Consider the following 26,495-nt stretch of genomic DNA (forward strand, 5'->3'; position numbering starts at 1 on the left):
TAGCGAAGCTCTAGGCAGCATTATACTCTTCTGAGGGTCTGCTCTGGCACCCTACTCTTCGGACGACACCAAACCCAGGGCTACCAAGGTACCCAGATTTGCCCTGATAGGATACATGTGGGAAAATGTGGAATGTCAACTGTATCCTAGTGTCAGTATCATGGATATCAAGGACCAATTACAACAGATGTTGAAGAGTTTTCCTTGGGAGACGATACAGCTGCTTTATGACACGTTTTCCAAACAAATCCTGCACGCGTCCATGCCAGAAGGTGTGCAACATAATATTAATGAATGGGCTCAGACTGTTAACTTCTTTGTAAAATTGACTAGGTTTTGAAATCACTAACATAACATCAGGTATCTTCCGAACTGGTAAAGTTTGATTCCTTTTCCTCCTCCCGTTCTGGGTGCATAATTTTTTTGTCACGTGGAGTATTTTTTGTATACTTCTGATTCTCCAGCTGGGGCAACTATTCGAGTAATGGCCTACTGTACAGAGTCTTTTCAAATAAATACCAGACTACCTGTAGGGGTGATAGAGGCTTACTCAATCGGTAATATTTGGGAGGTAATTTCCATTTTCAGTCATTGTCTTCGGGGGAGGGAACTATTTGTTATTTAATTTCTGAACAATTCAGTCAAAAACGAAAGTTCAAGAATGGCAATCATGGTTTTGATGCTGCCCCACAGCTGGCAGTCATCGACGAACATAGATTATTGTTTTCATCACGCAGGACACAGGACGCGCCTTCGCAGTTCGTTGTTAGTAGCGCTAGCTTATTAAGTTGCTTGCGCAGGCTGTTAGTCTCTGATGGCTGGCATTTACATCACAAAAGAGGTAAATAAAGAATGCATTATAAAACCCATACGCAGACGCTTCCTACACAAGAACAGCTGCCAACGCCAGTAACTTAGAAGTAGACATCATCGGAGTAGTGAGGCAACTTAAATCACTTAATAAAAGCAAGTCTTCCAGTCCAGACTGTATACCAATTAGGTTTCTCTCAGAGTATGCTAATGCAACAGCTCCATATTTAACAAATGTATACAACCGCTCGTTCGTACCCGAAGACTGCGTAGTTGCACAGGCCACACCAATATTCAAGAAAGGCTGTAGGAATAATCCAGTAAATGACAGACTCATATCATTAACGTCGATATGCAGCAGGATTTTGGAACATATGTTGTATTCGACATTATGAATTACCTCGAAGAGAAAGGTTTACTGACACACAGTCAACGCGGATTTAGAAAACATCGTTCTTGTGAAACACAACTACCTCTTTAGTCACACGAAGTGTTGAGTGCTATCGACAAGGGATTACAAATTGATTCCGTATTTCTAGATTTGACACAGTACCTCACAAGCGTCTCGTAGACAAATTGCGTACTTATGGAATGTCGTCTCAGTTATGATACTGGATTCATGATTTCCTGTCAGAGGAGTCACAGTTCGTAGCAACTGACGGAAAGTCATAGAGTAAGACAGAAATAATTTCTGGCGTTCCCCAGAGTAGTGTGATAGGTCCTTTGCTGTTCCTTATTTATATAAAAGATTTAATAGACAATTCGAGCAGCTGTCTTGCAGATGATGCTGTGTTTTACCGTCTAGTAAAGTCATCAGAAGATGAAAACCAATTGCAAAACGATTTAGAAGAGATATCTATAGGGTGCAAAAATTGGCAAATGACCCTAAATTTTCAAAAGTGTGACGTCATCCACATGAGTCGTGAATGTAATACGTTAAATTTCGGCTACACGATAAATCAATCAAATCTACAGGCCGTAAATTCAACTAAATACCTAAGTATTACAACTACGAACAACTTAAACTGGAAAGAACACACAGAAAATGTTGCGGGGAAGGCGAACCAAAGACTGCGTTTCATTGGCAGAATGCTTTGAATATGCAACAAATCTACTAAAGAGCCTGCCTTCTGGAGAACTTCTGCGCGGTGTGGGATCCTTACCAGATAGAATTAACGGAGTACATCGAGAAAGTTCAAAGAAGAGCAGCACGTTTTGTATTATCAAGAAATAGGGGAGAGAATGTCATGGACATGATACAGGATTTGGGATGGACATCACTAAAACAAAGGCGTTTTTTGTTGCGACGGGATCTTCTAACGAAATTTTAATCGCTAACTTTCTCCTCCGAATGCGAAAATATTTCGGTGATGCAGACCTACATAGGGAAAAGATCATCATATTAAAATAAGGGAAATCATAGCTCGCACGGAAAGATATACACTCCTGGAAATTGAAATAAGAACACCGTGAATTCATTGTCCCAGGAAGGGGAAACTTTATTGACACATTCCTGGGGTCAGATACATCACATGATCACATTGACAGAACCACAGGCACATAGACACAGGCAACAGAGCATGCACTATGTCGGCACTAGTACAGTGTATATCCACCTTTCGCAGCAATGCAGGCTGCTATTCTCCCATGGAGACGATCGTAGAGATGCTGGATGTAGTCCTGTGGAACGGCTTGCCATGCCATTTCCACCTGGCGCCTCAGTTAGACCAGCGTTCGTGCTGGACGTGCAGACCGCGTGAGACGACGCTTCATCCAGTCCCAAACATGCTCAATGGGGGACAGATCCGGAGATCTTGCTGGCCAGGGTAATTGACTTACACCTTCTAGAGCACGTTGGGTGGCACGGGATACATGCGGACGTGCATTGCCCTGTTGGAACAGCAAGTTCCCTTGCCGGTCTAGGAATGGTAGAACGATGGGTTCGATGACGGTTTGGATGTACCGTGCACTATTCAGTGTCCCCTCGACGATCACCAGTGGTGTACGGCCAGTGTAGGAGATCGCTCCCCACACCATGATGCCGGGTGTTGGCCCTGTGTGCCTCGGTCGTATGCAGTCCTGATTGTGGCGCTCACCTGCACGGCGCCAAACACGCATACGACCATCATTGGCACCAAGGCAGAAGCGACTCTCATCGCTGAAGACGACACGTCTCCATTCGTCCCTCCATTCACGCCTGTCGCGACACCACTGGAGGCGGGCTGCACGATGTTGGGGCGTGAGCGGAAGACGGCCTAACGGTGTGCGGGACCGTAGCCCAGCTTCATGGAGACGGTTGCGAATGGTCCTCGCCGATACCCCAGGAGCAACAGTGTCCCTAATTTGCTGGGAAGTGGCGGTGCGGTCCCCTACGGCACTGCGTAGGATCCTACGGTCTTGGCGTGCATCCGTGCGTCGCTGCGGTGCGGTCCCAGGTCGACGGGCACGTGCACCTTCCGCCGACCACTGGCGACAACATCGATGTACTGTGGAGACCTCATGCCCCACGTGTTGAGCAATTCGGCGGTACGTCCACCCGGCCTCCCGCATGCCCACTATACGCTCTCGCTCAAAGTCCGTCAACTGCACATACGGTTCACGTCCACGCTGTCGCGGCATGCTACCAGTGTTAAAGACTGCGATGGAGCTCCGTATGCCACGGCAAACTGGCTGACACTGACGGCGGCGGTGCACAAATGCTGCGCAGCTAGCGCCATTCGACGGCCAACACCGCGGTTCCTGGTGTGTCCGCTGTGCCGTGCGTGTGATCATTGCTTGTACAGCCCTCTCGCAGTGTCCGGAGCAAGTATGGTGGGTCTGACACACCGGTGTCAATGTGTTCTTTTTTCCATTTCCAGGAGTGTAGGTGTTCGTTTTTTCCGCGCGTTGTTCGAGAGTGGGGTAATAGAGAATTATTGTGAAGGTGGTTCGATGAACTGCTGCCAGGCCCTTAAAGTGTGACATACAGAGTATCCACGTAGATGTAAAATGTAGATGTAGATATACATACGTCTTTATGTTATCGCTGTTGCTGTCATGTTCAGTAAAACTGTTCCGGATCAGTGAGCGCGTTGTACTATTGTGAAGACCATGGTTTGGCCGCTATTTTAAGAAGGCTTCACCAGCGTGGTGAAACAGTGGCCGCAGTGTTGGTCATACAACAACACGTCGAGCGGATCACACGCCACGCAGTTACACTGAAGATTTGCTATGTAGTCACCATTATTCCCCGCCGGCTTTTCATAGCGTGAGACATAAGTTTAAGTTCAAAATACTTTGCATGAATTTTACCGTAGCAGCAGATACGTGGGGGCCATCATAGTATGATCGACGATCATGACGATTTCGAAACACAGGCCTTCCAAACAGAAGGCGCTATTTCCGTGACATCAGGATTTGCTAGTAAAACAAACCTTGTTTGCCACTACTCTAATATTCGATCGAAGCGACCATTAGGCAACATAAAATTACTGTAGTAGCCCGAGGCCCACGTGAAAGACAGGCCGCTGCGCGTACGTCACGAAGGTAAGACTGAACTCGCTCAGCTCAGCAGAAAAAAATGCATTTATAAACCTGTTAACTCGCCGCTGGGCGTGTACGCACTAACGAGAATTGCCTCTTCTACTGTAACCTGCTATTATGAAGTCGTACTGATTACAAGTGCAACAACAAAACTTAATTTAAGATCAATACTCAATGTAAATGGTATAACGGCTTGTTTATAGCATTTAGTCTCTTCTGCTTAATAGCCCACGTTGCATACAAGAAGTGGTGCCTTATGCAACTGATAATCATTTCGGCATGATTTTAATTTTATTGTACCCCAGTACATCCATAACAAATTATAACTAGGCCTAAGGGTTTCCGATCATTGTAGGACTAATAAGAGTAAGACTTCATAATAACGGTTGCTGTAGAAGATGCAATTATCGTTTGTACATATACACCTAGTTACGAGCTAACAGCTGTAGAAACGTAGTTTGTCTGCTGAGTTGAGCGGGCGCGCAAGGGCAGGCTTACCTTCGTGACGTGCGCGCCGCGGCGTCTTTCTCGTAGGCCTCGTTAGTAGCCTACATGACGTCACTGCTACTGCTTCCTCAGTAACACGACTAAAATTATAATAATTTGTTCATTTACACTTTATTTGTTCATTGACTCCACATTGGAGTGATGTTACAAAGTCCGTCAGTCGACACAGTTTCGAGACTGGCTTAGTAAAAAAAGGAAAGGTAAAATAGTTGATTTAACGCTTCATATGTTCTACATAGACCTCCTACCCCCCCCCCCCCCAATTCCATTTGAACTCCCGCGTCACTTTGGCTTGAATGTGGTTATGTCAAACAAAGCGTTGACCCTTAATGTGGATTTCCTGAACGTGTCGGTTTTTGGTACCTTCGTATTGATAGCAAAAAGTCTTGTCATACATGGTGATTTTTTTTTCAGAAAAAAGACTGTCCGCGTTTTGCATTTCCAATAAGTTGCAGGAGCCATCCACGCGTCGTTGTTTTTATTCCAGAGTATTTGTTGAACGTCTGATTTAGGGAAGTTGTTCCATGCAAATTCGTGATACAACAACACTACGGCAGCACATCCGCTACAGGAATAAACTCATCCTCGCGGCTTTCTTGGACAGACGGTTGCATGTTGACAATCGGAACTGGCAGAAGATAAGATTTTTTTTCGTCAGCATCTCTTCATGTCACGTATAAATGACTTTGTTTAAGTAGTTACGAGCTGCGGTCCACAACTTGCACAAAATAGTCTGCCTGCCAAGAAAGTAACGTACGCAGAGAGGGAGGAAGAAACGAAATGAAACTTCAAGGCTTGAGAGAGTATGCGATGTTTCAGTGATTACAAAATAAAGCCAAATTTACCAAAAACTTGGCACTATAAACCCACGTATCTGTATGAGGATACAGTAGGTGCATGCAACGATTCGGTTGGCAAGCGTGTCATACAGCTCTTGTAGCGTCTCCTGATGCAAGCTGATCCACACTTGCTGTAACTGAGAAATTAAATATGTTTCAGTCTATAGTCGCAATTTCTTGTTTTTGCCTACTGGCTACCGGTTTCTGTACATAGTACTGTGTACCGAAACCATTAGCCAGCAGGAAAATTTAAAAATGTAATTATTTCTAAAGGGTGCGGTCGCTCTTCTAACAGATAGCATGTCGTCATATTGTAACTGATCCTTGATATACTGGATACTAGCAATGGGGTGGAGTTGACACCCGACCTGGTCCCACACATGTTCTGTCAGTCACACATCTGGGGATCTCGCTGGCCACGGTAGTAACTTAGCATTCATACAGACACGTTCCATGTGGAGAAGATCATTGTCCTGTTGAAAAATGGCGCCGCGATACTGCCACAAGAGAGGTAACACACGAAGACGCAGGATGTCTGTGGCGTACCGTTGTGCCGGCAGAGTTCCCTTAGTGCTATCAGCTGTGATCTGCAGTCACACCCAACCCATGATGCCGGGAGTAACACCACTGTCTCTCTCCAAAACTTTGGAACAATGGAATCTGGAGTCGTTGCGCCAATATAGTCATCCGGGTTAGTCCAGAACCGCAATTGCTGAAAACAATACTACACTATTCATCATCAGTTCATGCTTTCCGGTCACGGCACCATTCCAGGCGCAGCCATTTGTGTCGTGGTGTTAACGGCAGCCTAATCCAGGGACGATAATTCCCTAGTCCGGCTGCTGCTTGTCTCCGACCAAAGATGCAGGATTACACAGGACGTTGCAGTGAGTGCATTACTTGTGCTCGGATCGCAGGTGGAGATGAAAAGTTCTTGGTGCACAAAACGCCGGTCCACCCTTGTGGTGGCCAGTCATGGTGGACTGGACTCTTGACGTTGAGTATGTGTGCCCTCATGTTCCCTTGACATCTAACATCTGGACGCTGTCACATGAAAATGCCCCACAAATCTGGATATTGCAGAAGCCCATTAGCCGGTCATTAGCCGATCAAATGGAGACCGACTTTGACGCTCCTCCAAAATCTGTCAGATGTTGATAACGCTGTCTCACACAAGTGCCTACATTTCCGTATCCTTCACAGTGATCACTCATTTCCCACGCTATTAAGGCCTGATAACAACACGAATACCACTAATGAACTCTGGTGATTGTTTTCCCTGTCATGCAGAATTGCAGTTCTAATCGTGAATATATTCGTCGAGGGTGTGTACGTTTACGAAGCTACACTGACATCCGACCATGTCTTCTGAATACTTCACGTATTTTGCTACACAATGCGTATTAAAAGGCATTATCTCAACAACGCAGATCCCTAATGATGCCCCCATCCCCGCAGCAGGCAGTAACGAACATATGTCAATACAAAAAAAAAAAAAAAAGATTTTTAGTTAAAGTGGTTAATCGCCGCGGTTTTATAGGCATGCTAAACCTAATACGATAACTAAATTGCTGTATCACCCACCATATTTACAGATTAACTTTCAATATGAAAAACAATGCAGTTTAGAGATTGTAATGATATAATGGGTGATGCAACTGAACTGTCCACTTCAAATATTTCGAGAACCGTTTAGGGTAGCACAAATCTGTTTTCATCCAAATAAACTGTAACTCCTCACTAAACGACATATAGTTTCTTTTCATGGATATATTAATTGCACATGTATTGGTATCAACTCCGCTTTTACCAATGGAACTTAAGGACGGGGTAGTTCAATACCCAATGCAGCCCATTTTTTTTCTGAAAACAAGTTGGCTTTATTCAGCATCCCAATACTCTGTATTATTCACCACTCTTTTGGCTAAAAAACCTATTTTTAACATAATCTCAGTTAAATGCGACAGCCTTACGCTACCTTACTGGGAGCGCCTGTATGCTTGCATGGTACCACACTACTAGCCGACGTTGGCGACAGCGTGTTTCTGCGTTACTAACCTCCACATCATCCACGTACTGCTTCCCGCGCAGTTCATCCTTCATGTGCCAAACTGTTGAAAGTTGGAAAGCGCGAGATGGGGGCTGTAGGGTGGATGAGGAAGAACACCCATTGAAGCTTTGTAAGATCTCTCGGATGCGCAGACTTGTGTGAGGCCTTGCATTGTCATGGAGAAGGAGTAGTTACACTGAAGCGCCAAAGAAACTGATACCGGTATGCGTATTCAAATACAGAGATATGTAAACAGGCTGAATACGGCGCCGCTGTCGGCAACGCCTACGTAAGACAACAATTGTCTAGCGCAGTTGTTAGATCTGTTACTGCTGCTACAATGACAGGTTATCAACATTTAAGTGAGTTTGAACGTCATGTTATAGTCGTTGCACGAGCGATTGGACACAGCATCACCGAGGTACCGATGAACTGGGGATTCAGGAAACCAGTAAAACATCAAATCTCCGATACCGCAGCGGCCGGAAATAGATCCTGCAAGAACGGGACCAACGGCGAGTGAAGAGAATCATTGAACGTGAGGGAAGCGCGGCCCTTCCGTAAATTGGTCCAGATTTCAATGCTGGGTCATCAACAAGTGTATGTGTGCGAACCATTCAACGAAACATCATCGATGTGGCCTTTCGGAGCCGAAGGCCAACTCGTGTACCCTTGATGATTGTACGACACAAAGCTTTACGCCTCGCCTGGACCTGTCGACACGACATTGCATGTTGATTACTGGAAACATGTTGCCTGATCGGACGAGTCCCTTTTCATATTGTATCGAGTGGATGGCCGTGTGTGGGTATGGAGACAACCTCATGAATCCATGGACCCTGCATGTGAGCAGGGAACTGTTCAAGCTGGTGGAGGCTCTGTAATGGTGTGAGGCGTGTGCAGTTGAAGTGATTTTGGACCCAGATACGTCTCTGACAGGTGACACGTACGTAAGCATCCTGTCCACTTGCATCCATTCATGTCTATTGTACATTCCGACGGACTTGGACAATTCCAGCAGGACAATGCCACACCGCACACGTCCAGAATTGTTACAGAGTGGCTCCAGGAATACTCCTCTGAGTTAAAAGACTTCCAGTGGCCAACAAACTCCCCCGACATGAACATTATTTAGCATATCTGGGATGCCTTGCAACGCGCTGATCAGAAGAGATCTCCACCCGGTCGTACTCTTATGGATTTATGGACAGCCCCGCAGGATTCATGGTATCAGTTTCCTCCAGCACCACTTCAGATAGTAGTCGAGTCCATGCCACGTCGTGTTGGTGCACTTTTGCTTGCTCGCGGGAGCCCTACCCGATATTATGCAGGTGTGCCAGTTTCTTTGTTTCTTCTGTGTAGTTTGCATTTTTGTGGCGACGAACATGCGGAAGAAGTTTATTCAGTTTCCTGAGGGTAGCACAGAACACTTTTGAGTTAGTCGTTGCACCATGAGTGAGCTCATCAAACAGAATAACCTATTCATGGTCCCAGTGGACAGTCGCCATGACTTTACCAGCTAAGGGTGCAGCTTTGAGCTTGTTCTTTGGTGGTGTGGCGCCACTTAATGGATTGCCTTTTTGTTTCTGGTTAGAAATGATGAACCAACGTCTCATCGCCTGTGACGATGTTCGACAGCAAATTGTCACAATCAACCTTGCAACGCGCAAGCAATTCCGTACAGACAGATCTTCGTTGCTCTTTATGGTCTTCCGTTAGGCGGCGAGGAACCCAGAAGGCACATACCATTGAGTACAGCAACTGGTGGACGAGTGTCAGCACTACCAGTAAAGAGTCCAGTTGAGCAGCGAGGTGTCTGTGATTCGTAGATCACATCGAATGAGAGTGTCCGCACGTTCCATCATTGCAGGAGTCACAGTTGATTGCGGCCAGCCGGCACGCGGGAGATGGACAGGTTTGCCTGACCTTGTTGTGATGATGACAACCGCCTCGCCCAACGACTCGGTGTGCTTTTGTTCACTGCAAGATCTCCATAGACATTCTGCAAACGCCTGTGAATATCTGGGATGCTCTGGTTTTCCGCCAAAAGAAACTCAATGACAGCTCTCTGCTTGGAACGCACCTCCGTTACGGACGCCATTTTGAAGGTTACGTATAGAGCCGTCAGTTAGCGGAACTCCATGAACCTATAGGGCTTAAGCGAGAATATTCCACGACGTCCCACAGTGGATCCCCCATTTTTTCAAACAAAATTGTCTGATATGAAACTTCCTGGCAGATTAAAACTGTGTGCTGGACCGAGACTCGAACTCGGGACCTTTGCCTTTCGCGGGCAAGTGCTCTACCGACTGAGCTACCGAAGCACGACTCACGCCCCGTCCTCACAGGTTTAATTCCGCTAGTACCTCGTCTCCTACCTTCCAAACTTCACAGAAGCTCTCCTGCGAACCTTCAGAACTAGCACTCCTGGAAGAAAGGATACGGCGGAGACATCGCTTAGCCACAGCCTGGGGGATGTTTCTAGAATGAAATTTTCACTCTACAGCGGAGTGTGCGCTGCCCGCGAAAGGCAAAGGTCGCGAGTTCGAGTCTCGGTCCGGCACAGAGTTTTAATCTGCCAGGCAATTTCATATCAGCGCACACTCCTCTGTAGAGTGAAAATTTGATTCTAAAATTGTTTGAGAAAAAAATGTTATATTACTTATCGAACGCCCCTCGTAATTTCAGAAACTAGAATCTCAGCTCGAAAAGCGACAAATTCAACAGCGTTTCACTGTTCAAAATCCAATTAGAAGAAAAACTACAATATTTAGAACTTTGGATTTGTCTACTTTAAGCATTAAACTAATTATTATCTTATGCAGAAGTTTGTGATTTTATGCACATACAAGGAAATCCAGCTTGTTGAGTGAGGAGGGAAGTGTGTTGCACCACTGCAAAACCTGCATAAAACTTGCAAAGAACAAATGTAGTTTTCATTCTGTCAGTGTCGTTCACGTTGATTTGGAGCACAGGTTGTCGGAAAAAAAAAGAAAAAAAGGTTTTCAACAAACGAAGAGAAACTAGTTGTGCTACTTCTTTACCGATAATGCAGAAGGAACAAGTAGAGAACACAGTTACGTGCACGTTGGTATCCCGACGGACAATGTCCAGCGTGGATGACAATGTAACCTCTGGAGAGGCGACTGGAGTGCGCAGTACTGACCTGTACCCGCTGCTCGAGGATGGCGACCTGCTCGCGCAGCGCGCGCGACTCTGCCTCGGCGGCGGCGGCCCGGGCGCGCAGCTGCGCCACGTCCACCTGGTTACGCTGCCAGCGCGACAGCTCCGCCTGCAGCTGCTGCGCCGCCGCCGAGCCCGCGGGCAGTACCTGCAGCAAGGGAAGCCGATCTCTCAGGCGCACCAGTCCGAGCCCAGCCACGTACGGTAGGGAGAGGTGGGCTACATAATGATGCGGCAACTATCGTTGTAGGAAAGCTGGACTGGTGCAGAAACGACTAGCGAACAAGTAAACACAAAAAACAAATGATTTATTTAACTTGTATTTCTTCAAGTGTATGTATATTCATTACAAATTATGCACAAGAAACAGAGTCCGGTTCATACTGTAGCAACTAGGATGAGACTCGCTGTCCTAAGAACGAACGAAGGGTCGCACCGGAGAGGCTCCGAGAGTGAGTGGGCCGCACCGGTGTCGGCAGCCTTCCTATATCGCGCCGGCAGAGGCGCTGGAGGTGTGGCTCTGAGGATGTGCTTTGTTGGGTCTGCCAGGTCCCGCACGACCGCTATAGGCGTTGGAAGGGAAGTTTCAATTTCGTCACCAACTGTGGAATGCCATTGGGGTTGTATCGATACGTGGTACAACAGTAGGGATGGGGAAAATCGACCGATTAAAACCGATACCGATATTTCAGTTTTGAATTATCGGAATTTATGTTTGGTCTCAATTACAACAAGTATTTCCTATTTTTTAACAAATAACCAGGTCAAGATCGGTACAATTTGCCGTAGCTGAAGTGATAAAACTTTGTTTTTGAGTGAAGCTTTTTTAAAAAATATGAATTCTATTCATTTGTCCAATTTTTATAGCGTTGAAATATTGGGCTATTATAGAAGACGAGTAAAGCAATCAGTGCTATTTTAGTAACGACGCCGATAGAAACGAACAATAAACACGTGACATGAAATAAGAATCGGTACAGCATTGCTGAGACAGTAATGCACCTGTTGTCGAGTGGCGTCGCCTCTTAGATGGTACGTGTCTTCGTGCAGTGGGCAAATCATGCACACACCTCGTCTATGTGATAGTTTTTTACCGTCGTCACCGGCATTGACTGTATTCTGGAAGTGTTTTACGAAGTGTAATAGCAATGAAGTTCAATGCTCCATTTGCTTGCAAAGATTACAGATTTGCCTGCAATTTCTATAAAATAATGAAAGAGAAAGCGACTTACGTTTACAGTACTAAATGAAAAATTTAACAATTCGTTCACTGTTGTAATAAAAATAGAAAGTAGTCGATCTGCTGCCTCTGTCTATATAATATGCCATTATCTGCTTCTAACCGAAGGAAAAGAACAACTTAACACGGAAAGTAGAGTTCTCTAATCTCAGTTTTAATCCTGTAGCACAGACTATTCGTAATTCCCAAACGATGGTATGATGCTCGATTACAACATGACTTTTGAGCAGAGTTTCAAAATATTCGTATTATCAATAGGAGAATACAGGCAATTTTTTTTGTAGGATTCAGCCCCTTAACACTTTTCGAGAAAATCATCGTGCGGTGGACTGCATAAGCTTTATTTGTCTTTTGTATTTGATATTTTGATTTTACATGCCTTCAATCTTACTGTATAATGCAAAAAGTATGAGAACATCTTAGAAATTTTCCGTCTTTCCGATGTCTACTTTTATTAGTGCAAATAGAAGTAAAAAAGCGAAAATCGGATGTTTCAGGAACTGGTTATTTTGAGCAGTTTTAAAGATGAGGTTAAGCTAAAGATAAAAAAAAAAACGGTTGATTGAAAACCAGATGCTTCAGACATAACCGCCATCCCTAACTTACAGCTGTCTATATGCATGCAAGTTATTCGGAGAGCAGTCACATAAAGCACTGTCGGTACACAAACGACTCACACAATTATGAGGCTCTTATACAGTGTGAGCAAAAACAATCTGAAAAGCTTGTAAGGACGTCGCAGGATACGTTGTACTGAGAAATATAGGGTGGCTCACGGACTGTGCCGCCAATTGTTTCACATATAATTTATGGGTCGCATTAAATATCCCGTTGAGCATCTGAACAGTAGTAGTAGCAGAGCTTTGAGAAACAAATGAGTTATGAAACATGTAATTTACGATATATGTCGTCGCTGTGAGACAACGGGTAGTTTGATAAGTCTGATAAAAAAGCAGAAAAAAATGTTTTTTTCATAAACACCTTACTGCTCGACGTAGTCTCCTTTGAGAGATGTACACTTGGCCCAGTGATCTTCCAGCTTCTTCGCCCCATTGTAAAAATAGGTTCTATGAGATTCTGCAAAATACTCGGTAGCTGCAAATATCTGTTCCTTATTTGATGAAAATTTCTTCCCAGCAAGCTAAAGTTTCAATTTACGGAACAGGAAGAAGTCACTTGGGGGCTAAGTCTGGTGAATGGGGTGGATGAGGAACCAATTCAAAGCCCAATTCATGCACTTTTACCATTGTTATTGCTGATATGCGGTACGGTGCATTATCCTGGTGAAAGAGCACTGTTTTGCGTGCCAACATTGGTCTTTTTCTCAACCAACGCAAGTTTCAAACGAGCCAACAATGAAGCACAATAGGGTCCAGTTACGGTTCTGTCTTTTTCCAAGTGGTCTATGAAGATTATTCCTTGAGAATTCCGTAAAACAGATGCCATCACCTTACTAGCTGGACGTCTTTTACATTGTTCTGACCGCCGTTTTGACTCTGGTGTGTAATGACGGATCCAGGTTTCATCAACATCTACAAATAGGCACAAAAATCTTGCAGATTGTGATTAAACATCGCCAGACTTTGTGTTGAAATGTTGTGCCGCATGCGCTTTAGGTCTTCTGTGAGCAATCGTGGTACTCATCCCGCACACAGCTTCTTCATAGCCATTGCTCCGTATAGAATATTATGCACTCGTTGAGTTGAGGTGCATACAGTCTCACCAATCTCATGAACTTTTATTCGGCGATCTTGCATTACCATATCATGGATTTTGTTAATGGTTTCCTTTGTGATTATCTCGATTGGACGACCAGAATGCGCTTCGTCTTGTTATTTTGCGCTCAGTAGAACGTTCTTCGTCGTGATCAAAGGCAAATTACCTCTTACTGCGAGAGTTGTTTATGAATAACAGAAACTTGTTTTACTTATGTTCGACGAACTATTGATGAGATGTTTGATGCACTTTTGTTTTGTAGTTTTTCTTATTTCACGTTTTAGTTGAGGAAATTGTGTTTCCAAGCGCTATGTGATAAATGTGTATTGTTTTCCTTCTTTTTACTACAACATCCCTCTGATTACCGATACAAGTAAACCATTTTCGAATAATACCTGAGTTAAACATTGACAATTTAAGTTTTGCCATGAATACTGATTATTCATAAGTAACAGACATTATGATAACTATGTAGAACAATAATGTTTCGTAGGTTACCTGTTCCTTAAAATCATCCTCATTCAGTTTCTATATGGTTCACCGCTTCCAGTTTTTAGGAGAATCTAGTAAAACACTGATCGCATACGTAAAGAAAGCGATAGTTATGAGGTAACGCCCGATAGGTATGCAACACATCTAACACACTTGTAACGTGGATACATTCTTAACTAACCAGAGCTACTAGAAAAACTACCGTAGTCTTCCATTATTTATGGTAGCCCACAGTTGTTTTACAACTCTATGAATATACGACTATGCAGCACACGAAGCCTCCACGTTCCTTTGTAAGTGCAATGAAAAGGTCAGTTACGATTACACTGGACACGAGATGATCGAGGTTGGGCGGTGGGTCAATAGAAATGGTAATAGATCAATAGAAATGGCTCAGGCGACCGCTTCACGGATGCAGGCCATTAGTGTGCAGCGTCATGCTATGAGGGGCATTCACTTAGGCCTCCTTGGGGCCTGCGTTCGTAATCGAAGGCAATTTGACATCTGTACACTACGTGACCGTTATTGCAGACCAACTGTATCCCTTCATGTCTGATGTCCTCTCCGACAGCGATGTCATAAGGATAAGAGCTATTTCCCAAAAACAGAGTTTTGCGACAGTGGTTTGTGGAGCATGATGGTGAATTCAAGGTGATGTCTCTGCCACGAAATACGTCTTCTCTGAACTGACAGATTTTTTTTCCTGGGTTCTGAGTTCTTTGGTCGTTGCTCATTGTGCATGCGCTCTGGATTCTTCGTTCTTGTTAATAATTTGTTTTTGTATTCTGAGCGCTGAATTCCACAGTCATTGTTTTTCTGTATGCACTCGGGATTGTTTATATCTATTAATAAACTGAATCATATTTGCTTAAGATTTACGCCAAAACAACTCCCAGTCTCTTATTTCTACTATTAGCTTCCTGCGGCACAACACCATGAGCAAATGAATCTTCGCGTTAGACATTATAGGTCAGCCGAAAATCGACGCTGGCTGAGATAATCTGATACAGAACGTCCTTGGTCTGTCAACGTGTGGTACAGATATTTTACTAACCACATAAGAAGTCTCTGTTTTGTTGATGGGACTCTACCCCAAGTTACCAACAGATAACCTGCTGCAATTCTTGGAGGACATCTCACTGGACGTAGTTCATTAAGTACCAAGCTGACGGATGTTCTCCTCATTCTGCAGATATAATTAGGGAACTTTGAAACAGAATATTTGGAAAGCGTTGGATTGGTCATTAGATAAACAAAGAAAGGTCTGCACGTTCATCAGGTGTAGCACGCCTGGACTTTTATCTGTGGGGAAAATTAAAACACGAGGTCTACAACGAAACAACGACGACTCCCGAAGACATGAAATGCCTTGTGATACAAGCTTGTGCTGTGGTAAGTGCAGGTGAAATTCAGCGAGCAGTATCGTCCTTATGGAATCGCTTTATGCTATGTAACTATGCTATATGTAAAATTTCCTGCGTATTTGATAAGCATTGGTAAAGATGAAGATAAGAAATGTAGCTGAGTTACGCGTTTGTTTGTAAACTTTTAGCTTTTAATGGGACTAATACTCCTGAAGGTGGAGCAGCAATTTGGGGCGATGTTGCTATTTGGTCAAGTTCCACACATGTTACGTCGTTGGAATCATCTTCGAAGTCTGTTTGCAATGGTGCAGAAGAAGTATGTAGTTACTATAAAAAAATCTGCCTCCTAATCTGGGAGCTGTAAACGATAAAAATTCCTTGCGTTTTTCTGAAAGCCTGTCATATTGTCCACGACTCTTAAAGAATACCGCACCTCGACATTCGTTCTAGAATTTTTTGCGGTGATGGTTTTCAACTGCCTCATCTTGTAGATGTCTACATCTACATCGACATCCATACTCCGCAAGCCACCTGAAAGTGTGTGGCGGAGGGTACATTGAGTACCTCTATCGGTTCTAAGGTTGGACCGGGCAGGGCAAGATGACCAGCAGAAGTTATGGGAGAGAGGCAATAAAAAGCACGTGAAGGATTCAGAGAGGAAAACACACAGCGTCCCTGAGGAATCCTGTGGTTGTGTCTAGCACATAATGTAACAGTCGATTACGATCACACAAAACGTGCAACGACATTCTACCACGGAGAACCTTGTGTCCTCCGCTTTGAACCATTATCCTGATGAGACTCGTGACTTATCTGGCGCGTACGGCCTGCGAATGAACCTCATGGCCTCTCTCAAACTGCTTCAAGGATATTCCCCGGATGATGTCATCCTCGCATACCGACGGTGATGACAAGCAGATGCTACAGAGGGAAAGATGATCAGCAGAAGTTATGGGAGAGAGGCAATAAAAAGCACGTAAAGGATTCAGAGAGGAAAATACACAGTGCTGGCAGCCGCACTTGCAGTACTGCCAGGCGCCTGACCGCTGAGTTCCCAGAAAGGCGAAGCCAGCGTAACAGGAAGAGCCGGTCATTCATACACCTGCTGCGCCGCGAACCGGAGGATAATGAACCGCAGCGGTGCTCCCACGAGACCGCTCAGAACTGCACACGCTGCTTCTGCTTGCGTAACTGGAATAATATGTCGCGCATGCTCTGAAACCACCACTTTTATTTTGCTGTAGCAATATACACTGAGGTGACAAAAATCACGAAGTACCTCCTAATAGCCGCCCGCTGTGGCCGAGCGGTTCTTGTAACTTCAGTCCGGAACCGCGCTGCTGCTACGGTCGCAGGTTCGAATCCTGTCTCGGCCATGTATGTGCGTGATGTCCTTAGGTTAGTTAGGTTTAAGTAGTTCTAAGTCTTAGGGGACTGATGACCTCAGATGTTAAGTCCCATAGAGCTCAGAGCCATTTGAACCATTTGAACCTCCTAATATCGTGTCGAACCTCCTTTTGCCTGGCGTGTTGCAGCAGCTCTATGTGGCATCGACTCAATAACTCGTTGAAAGTATTCCGCAGGAATACTGAGCGACGCTGGCTCTATAGCCGCCCACAATTGCGAAAGTGTTCAGGATTTTGTGCACTAATTGATCTCTCGATTACAAACGTTCCATAGAATTTATGTCGGGCGATTTCGGTTGCCAATTGTTCGTGGGCTGGTGATACGGTGCACTTTGATCCGTAAAAATTTCCATCGTTGTTTGTGAACATAATGTCCATGAATGATTGCAAATGGTCTCCAAGTAGGTGAAGATAATCATTTCCAGTCAACGATCGGTTCAGGTGGCCCAGAGGACGCAGTCGATTCCATGTGAACACGGCCCACACGGTAATGGAGCCGTCACCAGCCTGCACAGTGCCTTGTTGACAACCTGGGTCCATGGCTTCATGGGGTCTGCGCCACACTCGAACCCTGCAATGACCTGTTATCAACTGAAATCGGGACTCATCTGACCAGGCCACGCGGCCGTTGTGGCCGAGCGGTTCTAGGCGCTTCAGTTTGGAACCGCGCTGCTGCTACGGTCGCTGGTTCGAATCCTGCCTCGGATATGAATGTGTGTGATGTCCTTAGGTTTAAGTAGTTCTAAGTCTGGGGGACTGATGACCTCAGATGTTAAGTCCCATAGTGCCCAGAGCCATTTTTTGATCAAGCCACGGTTTTTCAGTCGCCTAGGTTCCAGCCAATATGGTCACGGAGCCAGGAGATGGGCTGCAGACGATATCGTGCTGCCGAAGTCCATTAACGCCAAATTTCGTCGCACTGTCCTAAGTTCGCCGCACTGTCCTAACCGACATTGCATGTCTGTTAGCAACGACAACTCCACGCAAACACCGCTGTTCTCGGTCGTTAAGTGAAGGCCTTCGGCCACTGCGTTGTCCGTGGTGAGAAGTAATGCCTGAAATGTGATATTCTCAGCACACTGTTGACACTGTGTATCTCGGAGTGTGGAATTCCCTAATGATTTCCGAAATGGAATGTTTCATGCTTCTAGCACCAACTACCATTCGGCGTTCAAAGTCTGTTAATTCCCGTCGTGCGGCCATAATCACGTCGGAAACCTTTTCACACGAATCACCTGAGTGCAAATGGCAGCTCCGCAAATGCACTGTCCTTTTATATCTCATGTACTCGATGCTACGGCCATCTGTATGTGTACTTATCGCTAACTCATGACTTTTGGTTCCAATGGCTCTGAGCACTATGGGACTTAACATCTGAGGTCATCAGTCCCCTAGAACTTAGAACTACTTAAACCTAACTAACCTAAGGATATCACACACACCCATACCCGAGGCAGGATGCGAACCTGCGAACGTAGCGGTCGCGCGATTCCAGACTGCCAATGACTTTTGTCACCTCAGTGTTTAGTGCTCTGCAAAGCATAAGGAGGATATAGATCAAGTAACATAACATGTTAACTACTTGGTGGAAAGAAATGAAAGTGCGGGAGAAAGTTGCCAGAGGTCTCCCAATCGTGGACAGAAACTTGGGCGTCACATGGCGTCAAGTTAGCGTGAGTATAGTGACAAATGGGTCTGGCCGCGGAACACGAGGCAGTTAAACTAATGGATAAATAAGGAGTTTGGTACTCCTCACAGCACTGTTTCACGCGCATGTGGAGCGTTCCGAACCACAGGCACTGCTGTCTGGGGTGGTGGGTTACGATCAGTCATAGCAGCAGACGACTGCTAAATTGTGCAACAGGCAAGTTGGGTCACACGCCAAAACAGTGGGTGCAGTTGCAGCCACATTTAACAGGACTGCAAGACACGCAAACCCACACATTACAATGGGCCGGTTACCGCGTGGGGCTGGTATCTTTGCCCGACGACCATTATGTTGTGGTCCACAGCTCATCTGCAGCGCCGTGTGCGATGACGCCAAGAGAATAGGGAATGGATCAAGGAGAAGTGGAGTCGCGTGCTCTTATCGGATGAGAACAGATTCAGTCTGATGTCTGAGTAGGGATTCTGGATGTACTCTCATACGGCGAGAGGCGAGTACACGTAACGTACAGGTGAACATTGTCGAACATGGTCGGCTTGGGGTCCCAGGTGTTGTGGTGTGCCGGCCGATGTGGCCGAGCGGTTCTAGGCGCTTCAGTCTGGAACCGCGCGACTGCTACGGTCGCAGGTTCGAATCCTGCCTCAGGCATGGATGTGTGTGTTATCCTTAGATTAGTTAGGTTTAAGTAGTTCTAAGTTCTAGGGGACTAATGACCTCAGATGTTAAGTCCCATAGTGCTCAGAGCCATTTGAACCATTTTTTGTTGTTGTGGTGTGGGGAGGCAATATCTTGAATGGGCAAACTGATCTGCAAATCTCTGAACTCAGTACACTCACGTTAGAGTTATTGTGACACTGTACTCTTTTCCCAAGAGCGCCTTATCTCGGTTGCATTCGATCGTGATTTTATATTTACGGGTGACAATGCGCGACAGTATCAGACTGCGCTGGTGGAGTAGTTCTTGCAAGAAGAGGATATCCTACGAATGAACTGACACGTTTCCCCCTCCCCACGCCCCCCCCCCCCCTCACGCGTTCCATCACCCCTACTCACATCCCGTCGATCACTTGTTTAACTCGTTAGGGAGACGTTTAGTAACACGTCTACATCCATCAAAGACCATCCAGCGACTGTCAACGCGCTTACCGAGGAACGGCCTATCACAAGAACTCCTTACCAACCTTGTGGTCAGCATGGAAGGATGTCGCAGAGCACACGTTACCGTTTGTGGTGATCACGCGCCCTTTTATGAACCGTGCCTGCCCCTTTTAATGTCCAGGTGGACATCATAAATCGCGGTGACTTCACTGTAATTACTGTCTTTGAATAAAAATGTCGTTTCTCACTGTCGCATTGCGTATTTCTTTCGGTTATCTTCTGTACTATACTGCAGCTGTTCTTTTTGTGTATGGTCCAAGTTTCATAGAACTGTGTTACTTGGCACTGACATAATACAAGTTATCTTTCGTACTTAAGTTTTGCACAACAGTGTAGTTGCAATAATTTAGACGTTATTATGGTATCATCATCCGACAACGACGAAGACGGAGAGATGTTCGATCTAAGGATATCGATACGACCAAAATGGAGAATCTCATTCTGGGGGCGGGGCCCGACAGAGCTTTAGAGGCCGCTGAGGTGGGAACTGGGCTTTGCATCCCTTTGGCTTCAAGTGACCTGAAAAATACTACGCAATGTACACCAGAACGGACCACTCCACTACCAAATTCCGTTCAGGAAGAGCCTTGGCGCCCAGTGTTGACGACCTCACTGTATAGTTAGATTTTATACTGCAATTCGCCGCGTTCAACGGAAGTTGAGGGATGCAAAGTGTGTCTCAATGCTACCCTAGAAAATCCTTGAAAACCTACACTACGATTTCCAAACAGCCCACACCACACATCGCTCTATAGCTTGTCTGTGACTGAAACAGAGAGAGCTGCGATGGTGGGGAGGGAGAGAAACGAGAGACACAGAGAGAGATCTCTTGTTGCCATGTGACACGGGGAATGCAAGTGCGTAACACCTAGCAAGTATGTCGTGAGAACTAGTTTTTGGCCGTCGCCTTGACAGTCGATCGCAGGATCGGCTTACTTACTTTTACTTTCTTAAGGCTTTCTTCACTATTCACCAGTTGCCCTGTATTTCCATTCGCCATCATTCATGCTTATCGCAGCCTTCCTCTTTCAGACCTGTCCTCCTCATCACTCCAATTATTCCCACTCTCCATGTTATTCTCGGCCGTCCGCGCTTGCTCCTTCCAGGCGGCAACCATTCCAGGATATAAACACTGCTTTTGGCCACTGAAGTTGCTCCATTCGCTACACGTGGCCATACCACTTAAATACTCTTTTCTCAGTTTTTTGCACGACTGGTCGTTCCATATCGATTGTCTCCCTAATTTCTTCCTTTCTCCTCCACTCCGTTCTTGATTTCCTGGCTGTCCTCTTGTTCCATCCATTTCTTCTGCGTGTGCTCTACTTCTCCACTGCTCACCCAAATTCCACCCTTGTGCACCATATGTTAGCATACTTCTAACTTTTCTTTGTTTCTTTTGATATTTCCCCGTTCCAATGATATCTATTTAGCATCTTAATTCCTCAAGTGATGGATCCTACCTTTCACATCTGCCTCATACCTTCTCGGGTTATGGATAATCGAACCTAAGAATTGAGAAATGGAAGTGAAACGAGGACGACAAACACTTTAGACAAGAAGAGAATAGAGCCTTTTGAAATGAAGTGTTTCTAATAATGCTGAAGGTTAGGTGGGTAGATTGCGTAACTAATGAGGAGGACTGAGTAGAATTGGGGAGACAAGAAATTTGTGGCACAGCTTGAATAAAAGAAGGGATCGGTTGGTAGGGCACATTCTGAGACATCAAGAGATCGCCAATTTAGTACTGAAGGAAAGCGTGGGGGATAAAAATCGTAGAGGGAAATCAAGAGACGAATACAGTAAGCAGATTCGGAAGGACGTAGGTTGCAGTAGTTATTTAAGATGAAGCGGCTTGCACAAGATAGAGGAGCATTGAGAGCCTCACCAAACCACTCTTCGGACTGAAGACCACCACTACCAATACCTTCACCACCACCACCACCATCACCATCACCACCGCCAACAACAACTATTGAAACTGCTTCGCTGTTTTAAAAGTTCCTTGCAGCAGTACTATATCACTTCCATCTCCTACCACCAGTAGATTTCTGTTCAGTTGATATTTATTCCAAGCTCGTCTCGTTCAAATGCTTATGTTAACCTCTTTATCTCAAACTCGACATCCTCCCTATTTTGTGCTATTAATACTTCATCATCGGCAAATAATAATGAGTAGATAGCTCCACACTGGAAAGGAATTCCCATACCTCAGCACGACTGATTCCACCGCTCCAATACATACTTCATTCGTATTTTAAAAAGGGTTGGCAGCGCACTGGAGCCCTGTCTAAGTCCTTTCCATGTTTGGAATGACTCACTCAGGTAGCTCCCCATTTTAAGTACTGCATACGATTGCTGGCATGTTCTCCGAATTAGAGATATTTATTAGGCTTCTACACTTATACACTCCATCGCTTCCCATGAAGCATTGATGAGTACAGAATCATACGATTTTTATAAACCCGCAAATATTAGTTATACTCCGTGACCCTTAGAATATGCCTTGTCACTTATTTTTGTAAGGCTAAAAATATGACCCATACAAGATCATCCATTCGTAAAGCCTGCCTGGTCCGCTCGCAACTTTCCCCAAATCTCGTTCTCCAACATGTGTTACAGTACAGCGCTAAAACTTCTACTGACAGATGCCATAACACTAATCCACCTGTAATTCTTTGGGTGCTTCTTGTTTCATTTTTTATAACAGGATCGGCAAGGCACGTAATATAAGAGACTGGAATAGAACGGGGAACCGATAGAGGTACTCAGAGTACCCTCCGCCACACAACGACAGGTGGCTTGCGGAGTATGGATGTAGATGTAGATAAGATCACTTCATCAAGGGATGAACGTGGGCACCAAACTTATGGGACTGCCCGTGTCGTCGAAGTCATGCAGGCTCTGGGCTTTTTATGTGCCGCCATGTTAAGAGTGATCCGAGGGAACCTCGAATTGGAGAAAACTGCTTTCGCCAGGGTGTTCAACCGTGGTCAAAACCGTGTTGATCGGGAATTTGCTGTTGACTAACGCGGATTGCGGTAATAGTTGAATTACAAATTCTCGTCAGTCATTGCTAGACATCGACAGATAACCAAGAGCAAAACCCATCCACAGACACTATAACATACATTATCTGATCAAAAGTACCCGAATACCTATTACTGGATATTATCTTGGGATGTGTTCACTCTTTGCCTTTATGACGGCTTGATCTCTGCTGGGGACACAGTCAGTGAGGCTTCTGAACGTCTATAGAGGAACGGCAGTTTCTTCTGCAAGAGCCTAAACCAGAGAAGGTGACGGACGCCGTCTGGAGCGAATTCAACGTACTAACTCATGACAGGTGTTACATTGAGTTCAGGTCGGGACTCTGGCCATACCAGTCCATTTCAGGAACGTTATCCAGAAACCAATGCCTCACAGATGCTACTTTACGACAGGGTGCATTGTCATTCTGATACGATCAATCACAGTCCTCGACCCGTTCCTCCACTGTACGCAGTACACAGTTATGTAAAACATGTGTATATCCTTCCGTCTTTAACGCTTTCTTAAGCGCAATAAGGGGACCACATCCTAATCTGGAAAAACACACCCTTACCCTAAATCACCTCTCCCATACTTTACTGTTGGGGCTATACGTGATGGCAAGTAATATTCTCCACGCATTCGCCAAATCTAAACCCTTCCATCCGGCTGCCGCACGGTATAGCGTGATTCAACGCTACAAATCATTAGTTTACAGTCATCCAGCATCCAATAACGTCGCTCTTTACACCACCTAAAGAGTCGATTGGCATTTACTACAGAAATATGTGGCTTATAGGGGGTTGCTCGTCCGTTGTACCCCTTTCTTTTTAACTCCACATGCACAGCCATTATGCTAGTTGGACTGCTGGTAGCACTTTAGAACTCACAAGTGATTCACTCTGCTGTGATTTTACCTTCCACAATACTCGGTGTTCCCTGTCCGTCATTGCATCAGGTATAGATGGTCTTGATTTAGCTGTAGTTGTTTTTCGCTTTTCCACTTCACAGTCTCATGTCCGACAGTGGACATCGGCAACTTGAGAAGTGTTGAAATCTCCCTGATGGATCTGTTACTCAGATAACATCCAATGAGTTGTCTACGTTCGAGGTCACTGAACTCCCCTGGACGACCCATTCTGGTGTTAGTGTTTCTCTACTGACAACACAATACTCCCCGCTACTTTTTTTACACTGGTGGGTCCGCATCACGTGACACCTAGTGGTCACTTCTGTATTACGTAAGGGTGTGCTGATACTCTTGATTGGATAGCGTACGTAATATTTATTTTAATTACGCCACCAACAAACCCCAGCCTTCAGATTACCATAGCACTCACCACAACTGTTACTATCGAATATAGAGTCGCCATATCATCACTATTTAATCACAGAAATAATGATGTATGAATGTAAATTCTCTTCTGGAATTATTGAACCGTAGCAGCTTGGCCGGCGCCAGTACGACAACAACAGGGAAATGCAAACTATAAATGAATGAAGTAAACTTTTCATACTGTCTCTATTGTATAATCGAGATGAAATTTGCGTTTCAACATTGCCTGCGCTGGCGTGATTGTAGATAACGAGAAACTGATTAAGTAATTAACTGCAATCGTCCACAATAACTTTCGTTTATAATCAATATGTACAGTGTGCGAACTTGCTCACTCTATATTGAGAAAGCTGACAACTCGTTTGCACGTGTTTGGCTGGACAGTATCCTGCTCCGAAGTCGATCGAACCTGTCTACCGTTATCGCTCTCTACTGCTCAAGCCACACATGCGTGACGTGAACATTACATTATCAGATCCTGCACTTTTATTAGTCTCTGCTCACACTCTTATACACGCCATTATCTCTGAATATTCCTTTGCATTTGCACTACTTGCTCAGCGAGGCACCTTTAGAGCAATTAGCAACGGTACACCAGATGAAGCGGTTAGTGGCACACATAGACAAATCCTGAGACAGTTTCGACGTTATCGTTGCATCAGAGTCACGGTGAGGTCATTTCTGTTAACTGTTACACTACCATATAGCCAGAATTTTATTACCTAATCTGTACAGTACAAATACTCTAATTTGCCCTGGGATGCAGTTGTTACCTAATCTTCCGGTTATACGATGAATTGTATAAGCTAGCCAGTAAAGATTAGGATTGTAAAATCTCCGTGGGAACAGGCACACAGTCACGTGTAGGTTGTTGCTTTTCCTGATACTGCTGGTAAATTAGAGCTTGTTAACAATAATAATTTTAAGGGGCGATTTGCATAAATTAAAATCGAAGAGTTGTGATAGTGGACACAGCGGCGCGGAAGCGGTGACATCGTGGCCGCTGATCGCAACATTCTTTGCCGCCTACATACGTCGTCAGGTGGTAATAGACCTCGAATTCATATCTCTGGTTGACGTGAAAGCAGTATCAACAAAGAAGAAGGTGGCCTAAATAAAGCATAGAATGTACCAGCTAAGAAGAAATCCACCAGTTCACTTAAACTTTTGAATCAGCATTAAATTAGGAAGGCTGCTTCCTTTAATTTGACGAGACTCTTTAATGATGTGAACTCTCTCACAGGGTAAACTAAATAAATGTATATAAAAGCTTAGTTACAAAACTGGTATGCCATTCCCACTTATTCCCTCCTGATAACCTCCTATGTCCGTCTACCATCTATTATGGTATTGGCTCAAAACATCCTTGACTTTATAATAGGCCGGGTCTAAAGCAGCCCCAGGCTTTCTCCTTGGAACGGAATATGAAAACTAAAAGAAAGATGATGGCAAAGATATACAGCTTGTGTCGGGCAAGACATCAGCTTCACTTTGCTTACTCATAAAGAAGTATACTCTTACAAGCACTAGGATTTCCTTCTTCGTCTAGGACATATGGTCCCAGACTTAAATTAGAAATAGGTCGTATCCTCTGATTCGAATAAAGTTTTCATGGTGTTTCCGTTGGATATAAGGCAAATGACGAACCTGGAAACCCCCTCCTAGAATAACTATCACGTCATTTTATGTCAGTTTTCAGTAACGGCGTAAGTGACGGCTATTAATCCAACCAAACAGTGGCGATTCAGGCACAAGGCTTATAGCACGACGGTTCAGTCTACTATATTTCGGCGATTCTAACTCTCTTACCTCAATGAATTTAATGGCGTCTATTTAAGTTACTGGTAGTTTAAGGAAAGCGATTAATGACAGGTTACCGAGCGAGGTGGCGCAGTGGTTAGACACTGGACTCGCATTCGGGAGGACGGCTGTTCAATCCCGCGTCCGGCCATCCTGATTTAGGTTTTCCGTGATTTCCCTAAATCGCTCCAGGCAAATGCCGGGATGGTTCCTTTCAAAGGGCACGGCCGACTTCCTTCCCCGTTCTTCCCTAATCCGATGAGACCGATGACCTCGCTGTCTGGTCTCCTTCCCCAAAACAACCAACCAACCAACCTAATGACAGGTTCAATTCAGAACGGTTATTGTTAGCAGAGTACCAACAGTACGATTTATTACT

The 26,495-nt window shown here is 45.0% G+C and overlaps 1 protein-coding gene across 1 annotated transcript in view; it reads right to left on the reverse strand.

The window, feature by feature from the left end:
• LOC124775340 overlaps window positions 1–26,495 on the reverse strand; it is a 531,162-nt gene that overhangs the window by 57,692 nt on the left and 446,975 nt on the right. Inside the window, exon 6 of the mRNA XM_047250172.1 lies at window positions 10,895–11,059. Within this exon, the coding sequence (XP_047106128.1) occupies window positions 10,895–11,059 (165 nt within the window). The remainder of the gene's footprint in view (window positions 1–10,894; window positions 11,060–26,495) is intronic.

Source organism: Schistocerca piceifrons, chromosome 2 (assembly GCF_021461385.2).
Source record: "Schistocerca piceifrons isolate TAMUIC-IGC-003096 chromosome 2, iqSchPice1.1, whole genome shotgun sequence".
Taxonomy (NCBI): domain Eukaryota; kingdom Metazoa; phylum Arthropoda; class Insecta; order Orthoptera; family Acrididae; genus Schistocerca; species Schistocerca piceifrons.